We start from the raw sequence: 22,896 nt of genomic DNA on the forward strand, positions 1-22,896 counted from the left end.
GGAAACAAAGTGTGACGTCCCTTTAGAATCATGTAGAAAAATAGTTTGACTTTCCATACCAATGTTTAAAATAAACTGTTGGCTTTTGAAGAAACACCAATTTAAACACAAGGGGGCAGTCAGATGAGAAGTCTGTTGTTCCCCACAGTTATTTGACTAGACAAAACATCCCTTTGTGTAACCTTGTAGAAACAAAAATCATAAAAATGCATTTATTTTATGGAAGCCGAGAACAGTCTTTTCAGTGATTTTATTTTTTCCCATTATCTCGAGATAACAAGTTAAATACTTCATTATGTTGGGATAACAGGTGTTTACTTGTGATAACCAGGCCTGGGCTACAACTAATGAATATTTTTTTAACCAATTAGTGTATGAAATGTCAAAAATTGTGAAAAAAAATGTCCATTACATCCTATTTTCAGTGATATCAAACAATCTAATAACATGTCAAATCTTACATTTAAGAGGCTGAAACCAGATCGTGTTTGGTATTTGTGCTCAAAAAATTCATTATTACAATTAATCAATTAGTAAAATATTTGCTGATTACTTTCCAATCAATCGACTAAATGATTAATCACTAATCGTTGTTTCATACAGGGTAATTATTTTGCTATCCTGGGAAAATAATCAAATGTTTTGGACTTTTGAACCTCTTGTTTTTCTCAAAATGCAGTCAGTTGCCAGTTCATTAGGTGCATCTAGCTAGGTAATGAATCATCTGTATTATCTGTATGATCATTTTAGAGGATTTATAGAAGCCAGAAAAAAGATCTCCATCATACTGAAATAATTGCTAACTATCTAAAAATGATGACTTGGTATCTCAAAATAATGAGAACCTTTCTCAAAATAATAACTTATATGAAAGTAATATTTTGAGAACATTTTTTCATTATTTTGAGATACATATATATATATGTGTATATATATATACATCATATATGTATATATATATATATATATATATATATACATATATATATATATATATATATATATATATGCCTGATAAACCAGCAACTCTGTAAATATCCTGTTATCACAAGAAAACAACAATTTTATCAGTAACATCAACCACAACTGTCCTTGGATTCTGTACATTTGTGTGACCAATGAAAAAATTTAAAACTCTAAAACAGACGGTGCATGAGCACACCATTGCATTTCTGTTGACTAATGTTTGTGCAAAAAATTCACTCTGATAGAGCCATATGAATTAGGTAAAAAAATAAAGCAGACAAAAACCAAGAGACAATATTCATGTTGGTAAAGAACGAGAAAGAAGGACGACACATGAGTGGCAGAGGGTAAAAATAAAAAAAAATGGCAAACAATACAAGGAGAAACATTGTCTACAAAGATGACACACCACTCTGCCCCGTCCATTAGTGCATTATAACTTGAGCAGCATAAAACCATGCACCAACAGACAGAAGAAACGAACACGGTCACGAGTGTATGTAGGAATCCCTGTGCCATTGTCGTGCATCTCTGTCTCTATCTCTGCCTCGATCCCTATCTCTGTCCCTGTCTCTTTCTCTGTCCTTGTGTCTTTCTCTGTCTCTTTCCCTGTCCCTGTCTCTGTCCCTGTCCCTGTCTCTGCCGTGGTAGTGGTGGTAGTTGTGGTGATTGTGTGCAGGATAGTGATCCGGGTGGTGTGTCCGTGGTGGCATGTGTGTGTGATGCCTGTGCTGCCGGTTGCGTTCATTGTGCTCCTGCTCATAGTCCTCTCCGACGTGTGGCTGGCTGTTGCCACGGTGATGCTGGTGGTGGTGGTGGTGATGATGGTGGTGATTGCTGTTGTGATGGTGGTGGTTATGGCCCCGGTGGTTATAGTGAGCGTCCTCCTCGTCCTCCTCCACTGCGTCCTCCACCTCCTCCTCCCTGTCCTCAGGCAGGTGCCTGCGGGGAAGCCTCTGGGTGTAGTCCCTGCTCGACTGTGCCTCCAGTGCTCCGGATGTTTGGTTGTGCTGGGTGTGGCTATGATGCTCCATCCGGCGGTGGTGGTGGTGGTGGTGGTGATGGTGGTGGGTGTGCTGGGGTCTCTTTGGTTCAGTCCTCAGGAGCCGCTCTTCCTCCTCTCGTTGGCCTTCCTCAGCCCTCTGGTCCTGTGCTGGGGCTGAAGGGGGCTCCTGGTCTAGATGGTTCTCCCGGGAACCCTTCCTCTTGGGGGCAGCTGACTTCTTGTTTTTCTGCCCTTCCTGGGACAACAAAATATAACATAATCATCACATATGCGCATTTAAAGGACATGCATGCATAGAAAGCTTGCTTTAACACAAAAACATGCTGTACTCATCCTGTATGTCTTTACCTGCACACTAAAGTTGACAAAAGTTATTAATAAATAAATGAGTGCTGATAACTGTTTTTTCCTCCTTGCTGTGGTATCAAAAGAGACATGGAGTATCATTTTATTACACAACCCCAATCCCAGAAAGTTGTGATGTTGCGTAAAACATAAATGAAATGCGAAAATTCTATGACACACTTGTATTTCCATGTCAATATGCACAAATGCAAACATACACACACACACACACACATACACACACACAGTCACAGCTGCTGTTAGAGAGGCAGCTGGCCCTCACGCGCCTAAACTGGCAATCACACCAGAGGCAATCTGAATATTTTTGGATGATAATACCCTGTTTTATCAGGGGACCTGGGGCCACTTAGTGCAGCCTTGTGCAATTACTCACATGGAAACAGACGCACTTGCTGCCTCAGGTTTCTCCACATCTGTTCTACAGCTACTGCAACTACTGTTTATTTTCACTATTAATGAACTGGTCCATTTTTAACTTTTGATTGATTTATGTTTGTGATTTGATCTACTATTTTGTGTATAAAATGTCAAAAATAATGATCAGGCCCACACACAATCTGCACCTGCAGAATTCTGCGGACACTTCCACAGTTTTTCTGCAGATTGAAACAAATTGAGATGTTGCTTGTAAAACTAGTTGCTTGTTATCAAGCACCTTCCCAGTGTATGTGATGTCTTTGTTTGCATATGTGTTGAAGTGGTGATAGACCTTTCCAGAGCAGCCATTCTGACATGAAATAGCAGGTGGTAACAAAACTTAAGGTTTCGTTCCATTCAGATAAAACAGATGCTGCTGCTATTGTGCATTTTGGCTCACTGTGTGTACCATACCATTTCATGACAATATGGCTGCTGTGAAAACGGTCTATTGTTAGAAGATGAGTGGCTAATGGTCAGTTTTCTTGCAATTTAATTTTTGCTCTCTCTGCTCCACAAAAAAAAGAATCTGCAGATTCTGTTTGGGCCTAATAATGCAAGTTAGTTACCCAGAAGTAGTTTTTGGAAATCAGGGGTTTACTACAGTTTTTAGCAAGTTGCTTTATTTCTAAATACTAAAAATAAATCCATGTATAATCTGTCTTGACATTGTAGCAATGCATTCTCTGTCCCATGGACTGTTTGTAAACAGAAAACTCAACTATAGTCATCTATTCTTTAAACAAGATATACATATAATTTCTGGTGAATTTCTAAAGAAAGCACTACTGTAACTCATCTCTATTATTTTGGTGGAATGGTGAAAATTGAGCTACAGCAGAATTTGAAGTTATCTCACTCACCAGAGGAAGACCTATCTCATTTCTTCACCTTTCCAATGGAACAGGATGAGGAGAAATGACATGAAAATGTTAGATGAATAAATGGAAACAAATACAGATGCAGCACACTGTGAAGTTTCTCTGTCTATAACACATTCCTGCTGAGCTTATTATTTACAGTGCAAACATTTTTTGACATTCAGCAGACTCTGTACAGATGAGATGAGTGGGATGAGATGGGATGACAGAATGAAAACGATCTTATATCCTATAACTTTACTGCTTATGTAGTGTTCCTCGTATATATGCCTGTGTTTGACGTACCTGTATTGGTGAAGGACTGGTGGGCAGTGTGTTCTCGGCTAGCTGGGCCACCAGTGCATTGGCAGGCTCCATTTCTGGTGGATGAGTGGCTCTCCAGTAAGACTCCAGATAATCAGCAATGTGCTCACAGGCATCAGTCAGCTGGTTCTCATCTAAGATGACATCAAACATTTCCTGCAGGACAAAAAGAATAAGGACAAGAATAAGTAAAAGACCAACAGGAGGAAACAAACGACTGACCAGTAAATTAGACAGCAGGTTAAGATATAAACTGCGTGGCAGAAGTGTGAGTGGGCTTTGAAAATAAGACATTTTTGGTTATCACATAAGGATATAAAAAGGTCCTGCAATGTGATTTAGAGATGGAGATATAAGGAATTAAAGTCATCTCAAAAAGTGACCCCATGTGATGATGGGTAGTTTGATTATGTAGTCTACAACACTGACATCTACAGTATATATAAAATTAGGCTCTAAAAAAATACTGAGATTCATTGTGGACATCAGAACACAAATCAGTGAATTCTTTCAGTAGATTTTTTTCATATTATATTAATAATTACATTTTCTGTAAGGTCTATTTCCCAATATGAAAGTCTAAATCTTGACTGAACAGCAAGTCAATCCAGACCCAGCCCGTACTCTGTGTTATGAAGTGTAAAGTGACTTTGAATATACAGGGTAGCAGCTGCTGCTAGTGTACCAATAGTTAAATATAAATGAATGCAGTTTTAATCAGGCCTTCCAATATTTCCTTATCATTGGCGTTGAAATGGTGACATTCAGTGCTGAATACAGTTTTGTTTGCTGTTACTGTTCACACATTAATGTTACTCCATAGAATTTGCCATCAGCCCCTAAAACAGTTCTGTTTTCTCTAGAACACCATTTCTCCAGCTTCTGTAAATTTAGTTGTAAGAATATAAGATAGCGTAAACATACGTAAACCACAAGGAAAGACGACATCAAGTACTTGTGTGCAGCAATGTACAAACAGACAAACAAACATGACTGTGCAAGATTGCCAGACAGTGCAAAACCTTCTAAAATGGTAAATAGGCTTGCATTTATAAAGGTTTTTTTCTTTTTTTTTTTCGAGTCAGTCAGCTACTCAAAACAGACAACCATGCAAAGGTACAAACTTTTAAAAAATGGTTAAAAATAATTTAAATAGTTTAAAACTGCTGTTACTTGTAACTTGTAAAAGTTACACAAAATACCCGAGCTACTAAAGCTACTAACTTCCCAAATTCCCAGAAAAAAATACTGAGGATATAAAATCACTGTTGTCAGTGGAGCTAGAACTCTGCATAAAAATCAAGGAGCCACCAATGTATTTCTCAGTACTGTTTCCGTTCAATTTCTAGTCAGTTATTATTAGCTTAACAACTTAAACTACAGGGACAAAGCCAACTGTATAACTCTGTGCAACAACTGAAATATCTAAAAGTCTAACATGACATGACAACAATCCATCTATTCAAGATAAAATGTAGTGTTACTGAGCATTTACTACCACTGCATCAGTTTCAGGCAGTGGCCACTAGATGGCGCTCACCGGCGGGCACTGGGCGAGTTTGTCTGCTGCTACCAGCTGGACATTAAGATGTTTGGTCTGTGACTTCCCTCGTGTCTTGATCAGTCTTGTCAACACCTACAAAACAGAACAGATGGAGATGGAGGAGAAAGGAGGTATGCCTTTAGAATATGCACTGAGTGCAAAACACTGAGCGCAGTGAGGAGCAGTCAGTCCAAAAGAAGCCGCAGGTCTCTGCTGAAGCTTACCTTCGGTGAGGAGATCTTGACGTAGACTAGGATTGGTGCCAGGGAGGTCTTGGACACCTGGAGAGGGTGGTTAACTGTGTCTGCATCTAGAACCACCAGCTGCAGGCTGCGGGCCAGCTCAAAGATACGCTCCACCTCCCCCTGGATCTGGGCTGCAAAAGCACAGAGTGAAAGCATGAATTTAATATCAAACATCCAGGAAACCCGTCACTTGTGCTTATTTTGATTTAATTGTTAACATGTAAAACAAGGTTCATAAACACATAACATATAAACACTCACCACATATTTTCCTGTCATTGATCTGTAGTTTTGAATTGTAATTTCATGACTTTATAATTTATAAATACCTACATTATACCACTGTGTGCATTTTTGAGTGATTTCAGGAATAATTGCATTGCCAGAGCTGGAGTTTTTGTTTTTCCCTCTTTTATTTTTTTTTAATCAAGATGCAGAAATGAGGATACAGGCTGAAATCTTTCATTTTGAAGGTTAGACCCCTCCCAAAACCAGAAGTGGAAATAAATTATCACGTTATATGTTGCGATGGAAAGTTCCTTCTTGAAACAGGAGTTGACAAAATAATCTCACCACAAGGTCCATTTACTCAACCAGTATGGAGAAAGTGCTCAGAAAAGGGAAATTTGACCTACAATCTACAATTCCCTGATAACTGGGAAACCATGTGATATGACCAGAAGCTCTAGAACTAATACTACATGGACTGCTGGTTCTGTAACTATTAATCAAACTTTTTCTCCATCTCAATTCAACACAACAAACAAACAAAAACAACATGATGTATTGTTATTTCTATTGTAGAAACCAAGAAAAGAACAGACTTTTAACTAATATGACAAATGGAGAACAGTTCACAAATATAATACAATATATATAATACAACATAATAATATAATACAACAGATTGAAAATGTAAATCTTACCTATGATGAAATACTGCCTACTTAAACTAGTGTATTTGTTTTAACTTAAAAGACATAGTATTTAAGTTGACTGAATTTCTAAAGACAATGAGGTAATTTTGTAATGATTCAAAACAACTTAAATTGTTTAGTCTAATTAACTTGATATTAATTCAGTTGTACTTGTCAAAACATGTTCAGTAAGTGTATTAAATTGAAGCAGTAACTATATTAAGTTGCATCAGTAAGTGTATTAAATTGAATTAACAACTTAATTACAAACAAATTTGATTTTCTTTTTGAATTTTTTCAGTTTGAAGAGTCTGTTCAGCTGCTCATGCATGTTGGGAAGTCTGCTAATATGCTATTCATGTTTCTTTACGAACCCTACACAGTAGACAGCTTACATTCATTCAACTCATCATGTCAAGTCAAAAGACTTCACATTAGAAGAACTCATGTGTATAAGTGCTTAAGCTTTTTGAAGATAAATACTAGAAAGTTAAGTTTAATTAACTTGAACACATAAAACTTGTATATTTACGGTTTACTTTAAGATAATGAGAAAAGTTTAGTTGATTCTAATAAATTACAGGGTTTTTGTTGTTGTTGTTGTTTTCTGTTTAGTGCGAATGAAACTACCACAATAATTGTTTTTTTCCTGGGTAACTAATCCATTGAGAAAAACCAGGATGTGTTACACTTTAATAAGAGCAGTAATTTAAAGATTGGCCACTAGAGAGGGAGAGCAGGAAAGCAGGGCATGAGCAGAGAAAATTACATCTTGCACATCTATCATCCCACTAAAACAAATAAAGAGCAGAGAACTTCTGCTTTTGTATTTGTACACACTGAACAGCGACTGCAGGTATTGATATGAGATGGTAAATGAAAGGAAGGAAGCATTCAAACAGACATGGACTACCAGTGCTTTCAGTCATACATACCGGCAGCATCTGGGATGAGAGAGAGCAATGAGAAAGACAAGAGTAGAGAAAACCGAGTGAATCTTATCCCGCTTCTGTTTGACACCCATCTTTTCTTTTTATGACTAAAGCGGGGATTCAGCCTATCCTGCTACACAATGTCACTGGAGCAAAGACAGCAAATTCCCAGTAAATGTCCAGTAAACTCTGTACTTTCTTTACACTTACTTTACATTTCTGTGTTGCCAGAGTTTGTTTAAAAGATCAATACCACCCTCATGCCACCTGTGTTACTACTATTGAATTATTATAATTTTAGAAAAAGACATATACATTTTTCATGGCAATAAAATATTATAATCATATCTATATTTTCTGATTTGTAAGAGAGATTCTGACCGGACCGTTATTGGATGTGGAAACAATGTCACTATCTGGCTGTCCGCCTTGTAACCATGATGCAGTTTTGGTGTCTGTATGGGACCATTTTTGGCCAGGGATACACTGTCACTACCTGAACAATGTTTTGGTTTTGATGGAGCTAATTCTGTCTCCTGTTTTTATGCTAAGCTAACTATCTGTTGTAGCTTCATACTTTGCGTAACATATGAACATGAGAGTGGTACAGATCTGCAAGAGAATAAATGAGCATATCTCCTAAGATGTCAAACTATTCCTGTTATTATCTTTATTTGTCTTAACTGTGGTGCATAAAGTGATCTGCAACATGATTATCCAGTTAAATAAGGGATCATCTATTCAACATATATTAGTACATGAGTATAAACTGCACAATGTTTCAGTGAGATAAAAAAAAAGTGAAAGTCTGACACATTAATTTCAGACCTGGGTCAGAAAGTATCAGTTGTTTGTTTTAACCTAATTAGGGTTGCAAGTGGGTGAGGTTTACCTCAAGGGACAACACAACAAGTGCCAGAAAGCAATTACTATATATTATTTTGGAAGTCAGTGAACTGTACTTTTCTGTTACTGATACTATCTGAATTGTCCTGATGAAGCAAACCCCAAACATCTTACTCTAAAAACAGATCAAAGTGACTGCTGGCTTCAGGTCGGGATGATAAAGCGGTGTACCTAAATTGGAGCGAGTGTTCGACCGGTCCATTAAGGCCTTTTTGCCCGGGTTGTTGAGGATGGACCGTTTAGCCAGAGAGATGTCTGCTGTGACCCGTGTAATAGTGATTCTGGACAGGAGAAACAGATATTGTTACACAATCGTCACTTTCAATGTGTTTTAAATCCACATAAAAAAAAGTGCAGCAGAAGACTTGAATCAGACCTTACCTGCCTTCAAATCGATGTTTTAAAAAGTCAAATAGTGCTTTTTGCATCATATCTGTAACCTGGAATCACACAGGAAACATTTATTTGAAATACTAAATCAGGTTTCTGAATATTTAAAGCATCTTAGACCCTGCATGAGCCAAAGGAAACTCATTAAGGGTGTGGAAAACTCACCTCTAAGCCCTTCAGTGATGGTCCCATTAGAACCACAGGACGCATTGTAGGCACTACATCATACATAGCCACCTGCTCCCCCTGCAGCCACAAAGAAACACACATTTAATCCAGCATATGAGATAAAAGTGAATGTGAATGCATATTCACACTGCAAGTAAGATATTAGAATAACTAAAGGAGCACTGAATCTTTATTTAAAAGTTTATTTCTTGCATATACTGAACACAAAACAGCTTGTCAACCAAGAAAAACTTGCTTCTTCCTGTACAACAGAACAGTTTCAACAGTTGACCTTATCGTCCATAAACAAGTTCTGTGTTTGATGCAGGATGATGAAAGTCCAACCCATGTGTTTATATTTGATTTTTTTTTTCACATTTCAGTTTCTATTAATTCACACAGGACACAGGAGCAGAATGTGATGAATATTAGACCTGAAATCATTAGTTGATCAACAGAGATTGAATTGACTGTTGCTTTTTTTAAATTTTAAAGAAACCCAGACAATCTGATATGGTCAGTTAACCTAAACTATCTCTTAAATGGCTAACTAAACTTAAAGTGACATGCCTCAGAGTGAGATGTGTAACACATATGTGCACTTGAACAGTAACTAAAACATGAGTGAGACCTGTCGGCAGCACTGTCATCATGTCAGTTGTGTGGAGTTATTTAAAGACCAAGGAAGAAAAAAGCAGTCGAGTGTAATTTATGCAATTTATTTAAATAAAATGTTGAATGGTGCTGACCAATCAAAACTGCTGCTAAAAGTTCTCTGTGTGAAAAAGTAAAAAGAAGCAGCAGTATTATATGACTGAGTCATGTTGTAGGCCGTGTAATTCTTCCTTCATGAGTAAAATATTTGTTTCACAGTTTGAGTATCATGTTTTTAGGTGGTTAGATTAAGCAAAGTGCATCCATTATTAGCATCTAAGATGTTTAAGAGAGGGAAAAAGATGGAACCAGATCGGTATTGGCTGTCACTCAGTTTGGACATCGGTACAAGGAAGAAAAAATAGTATTGAGCCATGAATGAAAATAAGACTTACTTGAAGGTTTAATTAAATGTGAACGATATTCTGTAACCATGGTAGATGCAATCTTTACACTCCAGACAGGACATGATGGTACAGGCAGAGCAGTTACTTTATAGACTTTTTTTAAACTTATGAGTCCTGTCATGTCATTGGCCAGAGCAAAAAAAAATAAATAAAATTTTTAAGTCAATGTGAATACCTCCATAATTACAGGTTCACCCTTTCATACGTCAGCAGAATAACTAATATCTGGTGATACAGCCAGGTTCATTGATCTGTGTTTGTCACAATCAGACCAATGGAAAATGATTTAATCTGTCCACTGCATCTATATAGTCTCGTCAAAAATGTTTTTCAGTAAAGGCAGCTCGATCAGACTGACAAAAATGTCTTAACGCAACAGAAACTTATAGGTGTTTGCCGGAGCCTTCAACAGCATCTTGCAGTCTTCCTTGTTATGTTAACACATGAAACAGTTGCATCGAAGACAATACCAAAGTGCCTGTCATGAATCCTAATATAGACACCTGTCAACATGCTGCTTGCAGAGTGAACATCGCTGAAATTAGAGCTTTTCTCGTTCTTTGTTTTATAAAGCACTTCATAATAAAAAATAAGGCCTGTCCGTTTTTCAGAGATGGATGTGGAAAATATATGTGTTTTTGTGAGGAGGACTGTCCATGATCTGACAAACAATGTGATGAAAGAGATGTTAACAGAACAACAAATGTTCAGTCACTTACCGGTTTCTTTTTCACCTGCTGATTGGCTGTTTGTACAGAAACATAAGAGAGGTTATCTAATGTTTCCTTCCTGCATCGAGAAAAAAATAGACAACAAAACTCTTTTTACACACTTCAGGACACACACTGACCTTGTGATGGAGGAGTGTATTTCTTTGAGTTCATATCTTGAGCTGCTTGAGATGCTGCTTTGCTGAAATGAGAGAAAAGTCTTGAATGAACTCGGATCTTTTCCACTAAAGACAGAGACAAAACACAGCAGTCTGAATGTTTCAGTCGTGATGAAAACAGAGCACTATGTTTCAATGCAATAAAATAATTTGTTCTTACACACTGTATATCTACTTATATAAGACAGCTATATAAAGCTTAGAGGGTAAATCCGTTGAAGTGATTCAGCACACACAGTCACTACCAAAGCCAAATTTCCAAGATCCTCTAGATGCGTTTCTTTCAGTCTAACTGGGTCAAGTCAAAATCTTTCAGTCTGTAGTGAATCTGCTGCCTGCCAGGCTGATTAGAGAGAAAACAACCCACTGACTGAACAAAAGGAAAATATCCCTACTTTTGAATCTGTGAATGATGATTTTCTACCGTGCTGAAATAAATAGCAACCAATACCAATGTATTTAACAAGATTAGCGTTTTAAAAAGATCATTCAGATCAGTTTATCTTTCGGGCCTTCACATTTCCTTTCAGAAATGGCTTTTAAAAAATGAAAAAAGGTTGTTTGATTTTTATTCTAAATTGCAAAACTTCAAATTGAAACACAAAGCATTTTTCTGTTTTAAGGTCAAAAAGGGAACTATTGTTTTACAATTCAATTTTTGAGGAAATTAAAGCTTAAATTAATTCATACTTTTCTATAATTCTCTCAAAAACAGAACAGTAAATACCAGTAAAAAACACCTTTTTCTGTTTCTCTTTTTTTTAGTGGTTTTATTTTTTGTTATACAAAATAGATGAAAAGAAAACAGTTTTTTAAAAGTTCATTGTTTTTGTTTCATGAAAAAGCCTTGTATTTCAATCAAAATGTTTGTATTATAAAACAAAAATCAAATAATTACTAAATTTTTGTTTTTTAATACCTGTTTCTGAAAAGAAAATCTCATGACCAAAAGATACACAGACCAATCAGCAATAAACTGTCAGTATAGGACATTTGTTTGTTTTTTTAGAAATATTTTGAGCTTTTTATGTCTTTAATAAATATTTGAATAGGACAGCTTAAGTTAGGATGATGTGCAGCAAAGGGCCACAGGCAGGAGTCAGTTGGGGCCTTCAGCTCATTTTTGCCACAGTGCAGCCCTGTGGGTTAATCCAGCCACGCTTGCTTTGCTTTCATCCACAAAACAATTCCTGCTGTGACCCTCTCACACTGATAACACCTCTCTGGTCAAAATGCAGTTTGACTAATCTGTGCATGTTTTCAAAGAGCATCAGCTGAAGGCCTAAAATGTCATATAATCCTCTGTATTTCACTTTGTAGTGATGTTTTGTTTGTACGTGTGCTGCATCAATAAAGATTATTATTAGGATTACAAGATAAGTCAGCACACGGCAGCGTGGGGTTGTGTGTTTGTTTGTAACCCTGTTGTGTTGAAGCTGGTGGAAAAGAGAAACATGCTGTACATACTTGGCTAAGGCCTTAGCAGCTTTCCTCGCCTGGACTTCTCTTCTGATGAGAATGGTTTCCAGGTTGACTGGACTGGGGATGAAGCCCACCACACCATCCTCCTTCACCGGCCGGCCGATCCACCACTCGTTGTTAAACTTCTGCTCATTAAAAAACAAACAAACAAACAAATATTTAAAGGGAATGTTTGGATTACTTGAAGTGGGGTTGTATAAGGTTCTTATTTGCCCCTAGTTTGCAGAAACAGAGAGGAATATCAACTCAGAAGCTAAGCAATGAACTTCTGTGGACACGGCCAGCGATAAAAGGTCTTTTAGCTACTTTACAAAAATCCACCATAAAAAGTGATAGCATTTTAAATATATGCTATATTTAGAATATTTTCACTACTTTACTTTGCCGTCAGCCAGCCTTTTCTGATGGGAAACTGCTGTTACATAAGCCAAACGTCACTCTCCAAACCAACCAAACTCCATAGGCAAAATCAGTCAATTTATCTCACAACCAGAGATTTGCTACCAGAGATTTGCTGGTCTCTGGCTGCCTTGATCTCCTACTTTGTTTTTACTATTGTGTGACTTTGGTGAATCCGAACTAGCCTTTTAAAAAAACTAAAGTACCAAAATAACGCAGACAAACTAAGTGATGGAGGCAACAGTCCCAGAAACTCACATATTCTGTGAGTTAAAATAGCTGATTTTGCCAATGGAATTTGGTTGATTTGGAGAGAGTGATATTTGGCTTATCTAACAGAATTTTCCCATCAGAAACAACAGCAAAGCAAAGTGGTAAAAATATTCTAAATATAGTGTACACTTAAGCTGATACTGATTTATTTTAGGTAGCTAAAATACCTTTTACTTTGCACAGCAGTTAATTCAGTTTAGCTTCTGCGCTGATACTCGTCTCTGCTTCTCCAAATTGAGTGTGTCAACTGCCATCTACTCTAGGTAATACACTGACTATGTACAAATACTTTACACAATCCCAGACAAATAATCCAAACTACTCCTTTAAGGTTTGACTCCCTGGCTTTGATGTGTGTTTTTACATTTTATCTTCTGTGCTCTGTATCCACATGCAGTTTAACAGCTATGTTTTTGCAGCAGCTCCACCTGAATGTGGTTCAGTAATGTGTGTGTGTGTGTGTGTGTGTGTGTGTGTGTGTGTGTGTGTGTGTGTGTGTGTGTGTGTGTGTATGTGTTTGTGTTTGTTTCAAACCTCTTTGACATGGAGGAAGTCTCTGGCCTCAAAGGTAACAGCTTGGCCTGGTACAGGAACGTTGTCGTCGTCTGCTGGCGTGTAAGAGAAGTTGCAACGTACTGCGAATGCCACAGGTTTGTACTGGAGACACAGGACAGGTGAACGTACACAACATTATCACTAACAGATGTCAAAGTAAGCTTGAATACCTACATTTAAAACACACACATTTTCACACAAAAAATAACTCATATATCGTTCAATGTCAGTTGATAACATCATTATAATGAAGCTACATATTAAAAACAACCTTTTTCACAATCAAGAACAACTACTATTGTACTGGAGTCAAAATTATTGATGCAAAATATAATCCATTAATAAATTATGAAGTGTTTTTATGGATTAATTTACCTAACTGTATATAAATAAGTTAAAATTCAATCTTTATCACCTGCAACATTAGTAATACTTATAATTAATCAATAATTATGATCTAATAATATAATAGGCAAACTATGAGGCAAAATCATACCAAATTAATCCCTCTCAATCATCACCCACGACATTTGGATATCTGATTTTTCTTTTTCTTTTTTCTTTTTTTTCCTGGTGCTATGAGCACCATATGACTTGTGCCATTTACTCCTATTATACTGTAGGAAAGGCAGACACGGCTGATATCTCCGCAACTCATGCCAAAACAAAATCTAGATGGATAAATAGTGCTACAGGACAAACAGTAGTTTTGATTTTGGGGTGCACTGTCTCTTTACTGACTCGACTTGACAGAAGACCTTTTTCTCAGCAGCCATACTGATATAAATTAGAAGCATAAACACAGGTGTTACCAATTATACTAATTACGTTCTTATATTATTTAGTGCAGCAGAACTTTTTCAGTGAGCCAAGATGCATAACAGCAGCACTGTAACTCTGTCTGACCTGAATGTAACAGATAACACCTGTGTTTACTCTACTATTTCAAAATGTGAAAAATACTATACTATAATCTATACCACTCCTTTTGTATCTTTCACAACACGCGAAATCTGCAAAAACCTTTTAAGATGGTTTTACATGTAGGAAAATCTTTATTTTGTAAATAATAAACTTGATTCCATCTAGCTGCTTCAGTGTCAGACTCGTGATACTGTGAAAGCTGCCTCACTGCCAGGTCTTACTGGGTCACTTGAATAAAACAGAGCCATTGTTAATGTTATTAGTGACACCTGTTCTCACCTCTCCTTCTATGACAAATCAACATGTCTGCTGTGAAAAAGGTCCAGTGCATCATCTTCTTCCCTGCACAATAGCTCCTGTATGTTTCCTTGTGATTGAACGGCTGTTCAGCTGTAATCCTATCAGAGTCAAATGTCAGTGTCATGCCGATCAGGCTGCTAATTACTTCACTTTGGAAAGATGAGGCTGTGGTGGAGGCTGTGGGGTCAGCAGGGGACGGACCGAGTGTGTTTGCTGCATTAATTACAGCGCACCGGTGGGAGCACGTTAAATCTGTGGGGGAGGATTTAATTCAATATTCAATGGGACGTGTGTCAGCAGGCGCTGTTTAAAAGGCAAAGAGAGGGGAACAGTGTGATATCAGCTGTGATGATTTGATATGTTTATGTAATGACCTTCATGGTCATTATGCCCACAGCAAAAAAAAAAAAAAAAAAAAAAAAAAAAAATGTGGATACTCACTGTCTGTATGCATAAAGCCACACTAAACAGTGATAGCCAAACAGGGGATGTTCTGGCAATAAGTTCTTTTTTTTTTATATGACAGGAAAGAAGAGCGAGAGGATGACACGCAGCAAATGGGCAGCAGGTGGGAGTCAAACCGGTGGCTGCTGCAGACGACCAACAGCCTCGGTACGTGGGGCGCACGCTCTACCAGCTGAGCTACAGGGGCACTTGAAATGAAAGGTTTTTTTTTAAAAGTATTTTAATGTTTTATATAAAAAAAACAACTGAAATTGAGACATTGTTGAAGTTTCTACTTATTTGCTACAAAATAAACAATGTTTTTGTCATCACACAGTGAGTACATAGAGTACCAAAAAAAGACACTATTGAGTACCGGCACCGAATTCCAGGTACCGTATCAGTACCATACTGGTTTAAATATGAACGTAACCAACCCCAGTAAGGGCACACTACAGGCCTCGCCCCTCTGCTCTGCACATGGGTGAAGATATTTTCTTTGTTGTTATGAAACCATTGACAGTCAAGGATTTGACCTAAGTTACACATCGCTGCCTGACTGGAAAACTTCTGCACCTTTAGCAGGCAAATTCTGAATACACTTGGTGTTAAAGGTAAATAAATTCACTCTTAATCTGAATGGTTTTAATTGCAATTCTGTTTCTTGATTTATGGAAATTCACTCTTGTGCTCCAAATAATTTAAGTTGCAGTCCAGTGTTTTATTGTTGTTATTGTTCCTAACCGAGGTGCAAGCTAAGAACATTAATTTTTGGTTGAACTGGTCGCAACCCATGGCTTGACTATAAACTATCACAAACAAAAAAGGTTGGCAACCAGTGTAATAAATAAGAAAATAACGTAATCAAAATAACACTTTAAAAGGCACAGTTCACCCCCAAATCAAAAATATATATTTTTCTTCTTACCTGTAGTGCTATTAGTATTTATCCATCTAGATTGTTTTGGTGTGAGCGGCTGAGTTTTGGAAATGTAGAGATGAATGTGTACAATTACATATACAGCTTGTGGTGGTCCAAAAAATACATTCAACTCAACAGCAGTGTCTCTTTCCAGAAATCATGACCTGGTTACTTAAGATAATGTTATGTAAGAACTTTTTTTCCCCATTGACCTACACCTGCCAGCCTTATCACCATGCAGAAGGACGTGACCATCTACTCACAGATGAGAGGTTACAGCTCAGCTGAGGATGATGACATTAATGTTTACATGTTACATTTTTTTTCAGTGGAAATATGAAATATTATATATTGTTACAAAACAGTTGAATGAACTGAATCATCAATAATCAATATCCTTCATTATGATGCCTCTCCAGACACTGAGCACATAAAGGAACGACAAAGAGGACGACAGCAGTGACTCATTTTAATAGCAGAATATTGTTCTGCTAATCCAATGTCACGATGTCTGTGTTTTGCTGTCTGTGACGTAATCATGTCCTTGAGAGCAGCCTCTCTCAGCAACAAGTCTGAGCGGGCCGCGGGGGGTCAGGTCAGCTGACATCATGATGAAACAGTGAGAAAGTACCTTGGCCTTCTCCAGCTGCACCTGAGCGTTTCTTTCCTCCACGGCATCCGAATCCTGACGCTCTCCCTGCAGGAGAAACAGAGGGATGATAGTTAGTATTATCAGTTCTTTACATTGATTTGATCAATTTGCACTGCATCGTAGACTCACTCAGAAGAAATATCCTTTTTTTTGAAGATGAGGTAAATGCATTTTTAATAATAAAGTCAGAAAATATCGAGAGACAGAGAAATAAAATATAAATCACTTAAACACATCAATTATTATTATCAATGTCATGTTTTATTGATTCAAGCTGACGTACTGATAATGTCCTGACCAAGAGAGGGAATGATAAAAACAAGATAGAGGCTAATAACATGAAAAACATGATGCCACGAGGTCGGATATAAAAAACTGTTGTAAAAGATTAGAGCCAGCGGCTTTGTGTTCGATTGCTGCATGTCTTCAGCCTCTTTCTCCTCGCAATTTCCTGTCTATCTAAAGCTGTCAATAAAGTCCTGTCAATAAAGCTAAAAGGCCAAAAAACATATACATAAAAAACATCAGCAGCCTGACAAGAGAGCATGGAGTTTGTACAGCAGTGATTTAAAAGAGGACCCCAGTGACTCAGTATTGTGCCATCTTAATATTGAGGGACTTGCAAGAGAGAAAAATAGTCTAAATCAACGCAGCAGAGGCTTTGATATATTGACTTTTATGGGGTGTGCTCAAAAACACTAGACCCTACATTTCCCATAATGCACCTAAATTGCATCGTACATTAGACCCTCCATTTTTGGTAAATGCCATCTTTCAAACTCTACACCCTAAAGTCATTGCACTAAAGTCACCAAATCAAGTTCCAATGTTTAGTTTTGAGTCCTAAAAATGCTGAATGAAGTTGGAAGTTGTTGCGTCTCCGTCTGTGACTGTCAGCCTGCACATCTGGCATACTGTCATTTGCTTTTTGTTGACCACCTCATAGTTTTGTATGTGAACAAGAGGAGGATGGAGTGAAATTTCAAGTGGAGTTGCAAGTCTTTGATTGTGTCTAAAATCACCAAGTTTGTGATTTGAGTCTGACTCGATTCCACACCTCTGACACTTGCAATGCAGGCTTTGTTTTTTGAAATACAAAATATCCAAACTCAAGCCGATAGCTCATCCAGCACCACAGACATTATTCATCTCTTCTCACAGGCTCAGTCATTTCCCCCTGTGACTAAAGCTCCTCACATGGACAATATGTAGCAAGGGGAAAATTTATCTTTTTGGAATTTGATTCACAGATATTGAATTGATTAGACAATAGTTTTCCTCTGTCTTTATATTTCCCACTTGGCTACAAAACAATTATTTCTATAAATCATTATTTGAAGCATGGAAACAAATTGTTTTTGGAATGAGATTTTATATTCAGTCTCAGGACATTATTATTATTTTATCTATCGCTGTTCTTTTTGACCACAGCTGCTTGTTAATAGATAGACCGTCAGGCTGCTGCAGGCGTTGCTGTTGTCTCTCTGTTCTGGTCTTTTTGGATCAAGCTCATTTTGTATCAGCTCTAATTATCATCAGGTTTATCAGATTGGGTTTTGAGTGGATTTTACACAGTTCTGCTTTGGATTGATTCTAACATTTTGAACATGTGCAGACCTCTAACTCTTCTTCAAAAATGAATATTGATTTGCAGAACACTGTATTTCATTAAAATAACAATAAACATCAATATTTGTCTATATTTTTGTATGAATTCTTCAAACTTTCTTAAAATCCCCGCAGCCCTGATTCAGACTGTCTGAACACTTAACCTTTAAGCTTTTGACCCAATAACATCTCAGAGACATGCCATCTCATTTACTGTGCCTTTTTCCCAGAATCCTCCTGCCTTTAATTGTGGGGAAGTGTTGCAGCAGATCCCTCCTGGGACACTCGGGTTTATGTGCCATGCGTCCAAGAGATTAGATTGTCCCCTCAAAGACATGGTAATTAATGCCCTCTGTGTCATAGCCAGGAGGTGGCACAGCCCTCTGCGTCAATCTGGCACTCAAGATACACACTTGCATCCTAAAGTCACAAATCAGCTCTCTCGCTGTCGACAGTCTGCTCAGTTTGATGCAACACAGTCCTCTGAGTGCTTGGTGAGTTTCCGTGTGTCTATATTCTTAAGTGTAAGTTCAAATTATTTTCACACTTGATGATATATTTATTCTGTGTATTACTAACATGACACTTTGAATATGTAATTTATTTACACTTGAAAATTTGAACTGCACGTGTAATTTACAGTACTTTCAGACTAGTGACAATTTAAATGTAAATCTTTCAATTTAAATATTAAATTGAAAATTGATTGAAATGAGCCTTCAATTTCAATGATCAAAAAAGAAAAAAAAGATCTGTAATTCTTCCAGTATTTCTCTCTCCTGCCCTGTCTACTCATGTGTGCCAGCAAAGCAAAAAACTAACAATACTTCAAAGAAAGAACACCACCACCATGTTTGAACAAAAACAACCAATCAGAGCCAGGAGGAGTCTCTAACGTAGGTGGCTCCAATCCAAAGCATCGGTATTTGACAACCTGGGACTGAGACTCAACAATCAACTATCCTTCTCCAGAATCACCTACTGACAATCAAATATAACCCCACACAAACACCCAGACAAGTAAAGAGATAGAAAAAAATTTCACAATCAAACCAGAGCTTCATGTTCCAAAAGCACTAGAGCCTACATTTCCCATAATGCACCTAAAGAGCGGCCTACATTAGACTCCTTGTCTGATATATGCCTACATCTCCCAAACTCCACACCCCAGTAGCTCCCGCAGACCTGACAGATAAACTTTGTCACATCTCACAGGTGCTTTATTCTATCATTCCATTTTTTCATAACTTAATCAATCGATTTGTTTCTTGTCTGTTTTCCAATTCAACTTGATATAATTGTTTTCTGTTTAAGTTTTCTGCACGGCCTGTCACTACTGAGATACTCTGATGTTAGTCACTTGTTGTAAGCAGCTTTGCCATATGTGTAGTGAAGACTTTGAAGGAATTTTTATTACATATTTGTGTGAAAGTCATAATTAGCATATGAATTCTTCAATTATGGCCAAAAACATGATTTGTGACATCACCACGACCTTGACCTTTGACTTCCAAATTTCAATCAGTTCAAACAGATGTTTGCCCCAAAATTGAAGAAATTCAATTCAAGTTTTTCTTGAGATATTACTTTCACAAGAATGGGACAGATGGACAACCCCAAAAGATAATGCCTTTGGTGACAGATGTCACTGGTGCAGAGGCATAAAAAGTAATCACACCACATTAGACACAAAATTCAAAAAAGTTATGGCTATGGTTACAAATTAAGCTGAAAGGATCACTAAAAATGAATTCAAATGTGTCAGGAAAATAAGCAAAATAGAGAAATTGCATTGAAATTTCTCTAAAATAAATAATCAAAAATAAATGTCCTTAATAAAAAATATTAAAGTTAAAAACTAAAAACTTTCAAAAGGTAATTTGAAAAAGTGAAAAACCACAATAACCTTGGGGCCAAATAAGACAGAGGAAGGACATGCTGCATGTATTAATAAGGTGGGACGGTGTTGGTAATTAGCAGAGAGAATAAGCTGCACAGAAGCAGGAGGATGCAGCAGAGACGATGTTGAGACAGAGAATTCAACATGATGAGGAGGGAATACGAGAGGAGGAGGAAGCAAATCTCCCTGGGGCAGAATTATGCCCAGGCATGGGTTTTTGTTTACCCATGGCTGGTGTAGACATCTGTTCGCTCAGCATCCGCCTCTCCTGCAAGCCAATGTCACCCAGCCAACAGAACAAAACGCCCCCACTGAATTATTTAACAATGTTGAGCTCACTATTGCAGGTGTCTACTGTCTGGGAGAAGGAATATATGCAAATATTAGGGAGTAATATGAATTATTGACTCATTTTTGTTCTGAATTAGTGTTAATTTGAATCTTTTCCCAAGGATAAAGTCACAACATTATGATATTGCTTAATTATTACAGATAAAGATATAGGTATATAGAGAATGTGACAATAGATTGTATTTTACAGCAGGGCAAGTTTTAAAATAAATATGTATGTAATAAAAAGTAAAGATATATATGTACATATATATAAGATAAAATGTACATAAAACGGTGCATATAAAATAAAAACAAAACAAACAAAATCAATGCATATTCTTTAAAAACAAAACAAAAAAGACAACATATACACCTATACCAATATAGACCAATATAGCAATATAGCTGTGCCATAAGCCAGCTATATATCAATGATATATCTTCCTGGCTCTAGTAAGAACGCACACAGAAGATGGTGATCAAATATGACTTCAGAAAACTTAAGACATAGAGTTGAACATTCATTATCAGGTTGGCTACATCCTGCACGAGATATTAAACAAGCACTCATACGGTTTCCATAATTCCACAAGTTTGTCCTCAGAAGTCCTGTTCGTTCTGCTGGCAGCCATGTTTCTGATCGACACACTTGCCCATTAGCCTGCTCTTACTGGATATTGTTGGTTTCTGCTCAATATTCCATTGCTGTTCCTTTCACACCACTGAACTTAAAGACATAAATGTCAAATACAGTCAATTATCCAGGGTTTCTGCAAGTTTCAACAAGTTAAATTTAAGCCTTTTAGGCCATTATGAATACGAAAAAAATTTAATAAATTTTTTTTAAGACCTGTCAGAATAGTATAATACATTTTAAGGTCTAAAACTCATATTATTGGACTCCAGACATTTTAAAGGACCTGCAGAAAGTCTAATATCTCAGGGGTATGTGAAATGATGTAGGGGGGAACACAAAAAATGATCATTTTCAAAAAAAATTGCAACTTGTGTTAGGAAAACAATTTAATTGATTAATCAAATGCAGCCTAAGATTACAAAGTTATGTACGTCCTCTGAAGCACATCCTTCTCATTACCTCTGTTGAGTATTTCACAGTGGATTTTAAGTAGATTTAATGTATAGGCTGCATATGAACATATGTGTGGAGGGGGCTTACAAACATGAAATAAAAACTCATAAGTGTGGGCACACCAGTATGTAGATGTTAAATGTCTAAAAGGATGTGGGACTGTAAAAGAATCACTGCACTAGAGGATCATTTGTGCATTTGCAAGTTGTGCAAATGAGTCACTGCTGTGTTTTTTTTATATCATGTGCAGTCCTTCCAATATGACTCCACTAATTTTCTAATCTAGTCCTCTATTCAAACTTCCTCTTCTTTACTCATTCCCGCTTCCTTTTTCTATTCCCACTGCACCTCTGCGCCCTGTCCCTCCCTGTTGGACAGCCATCCCAGCCCATTAACATGATTATGTGGCACCAAGAGTGGGCAAAGGAAGGTGGAGGACAAGGATGATGGGAGGGTGGGCGAACAACTGAAGCCACATTGTGTCATGTGCTACCTGAAGGTGACTCCCTTCCCGCTCAAAAGCGTTTACACAGCTCTTTCCACACGTGCCAGGGGAGTACATTAGGAGGGGAGCATCTGATTGAGGAGATGGACTCCATCCCTGAACTGAAATAATCAGAGCCATCGAGTCACCAGGAGCCAGCTGGCCAGCGTGGAGCACTGCGATTCCCCAGAGGACAAACTGATCTCCGGACCCGGGTCTTAAAGAAATGCTGAGATGCAGCTTATGTTCACATTAGAGAGATTTCAAGCAGTTTATACAGTTGTTGTTGTTGTTTGAGAAATTGAGGAAGCAGGTCTTGTCGTGCTTAGACAGATGACAGGCTACTAATAAAATAAGATACATATAGCATGTGTCCAAATGCCAGTTATTTCAGAGCCCTGAGTCACTTGTATTGCGCAAACTATACCTAAACAAAAGTAAAACTTAAGCTGCTTTTCCACCACAGGGTATGGTTGATAACAAACTTTTTTACTTCCATATGATGATACTCTTTGTCACAGTTTCATACCAATCATTTTT

At 37.4% G+C, this 22,896-nt stretch overlaps 1 protein-coding gene across 2 annotated transcripts in view; it reads right to left on the reverse strand.

Annotated features, from left to right (window-relative positions):
• Window positions 1-1,016: 1,016 nt before the first annotated feature.
• cacnb2b (calcium channel, voltage-dependent, beta 2b) overlaps window positions 1,017-22,896 on the reverse strand; it is a 34,711-nt gene continuing 12,831 nt past the window's right edge. Inside the window, exons 2-14 of one of the 2 annotated variants that reach the window (XM_084732586.1) lie at window positions 16,921-16,986; window positions 13,679-13,801; window positions 12,458-12,597; window positions 10,952-11,013; window positions 10,821-10,846; window positions 9,038-9,118; window positions 8,864-8,922; window positions 8,654-8,763; window positions 5,707-5,858; window positions 5,480-5,575; window positions 3,922-4,095; window positions 3,619-3,646; window positions 2,074-2,207 (exon numbers count right to left, since the gene is read on the reverse strand). In XM_084732586.1, coding sequence (XP_084588712.1) covers window positions 3,635-3,646; window positions 3,922-4,095; window positions 5,480-5,575; window positions 5,707-5,858; window positions 8,654-8,763; window positions 8,864-8,922; window positions 9,038-9,118; window positions 10,821-10,846; window positions 10,952-11,013; window positions 12,458-12,597; window positions 13,679-13,801; window positions 16,921-16,986 — 1,101 coding nt within the window. In that variant the 3' untranslated portion in view covers window positions 2,074-2,207; window positions 3,619-3,634. Of the gene's footprint in view, window positions 2,208-3,618; window positions 3,647-3,921; window positions 4,096-5,479; window positions 5,576-5,706; window positions 5,859-8,653; window positions 8,764-8,863; window positions 8,923-9,037; window positions 9,119-10,820; window positions 10,847-10,951; window positions 11,014-12,457; window positions 12,598-13,678; window positions 13,802-16,920; window positions 16,987-22,896 lie in introns of both variants that reach the window. The other variant, XM_084732585.1, reaches the window with a different exon arrangement.

Source organism: Lutjanus erythropterus, chromosome 12, assembly GCF_056507025.1.
Source record: "Lutjanus erythropterus isolate fLutEry1 chromosome 12, fLutEry1.hap2, whole genome shotgun sequence".
In the NCBI taxonomy this organism is placed as follows: domain Eukaryota; kingdom Metazoa; phylum Chordata; class Actinopteri; order Lutjaniformes; family Lutjanidae; genus Lutjanus; species Lutjanus erythropterus.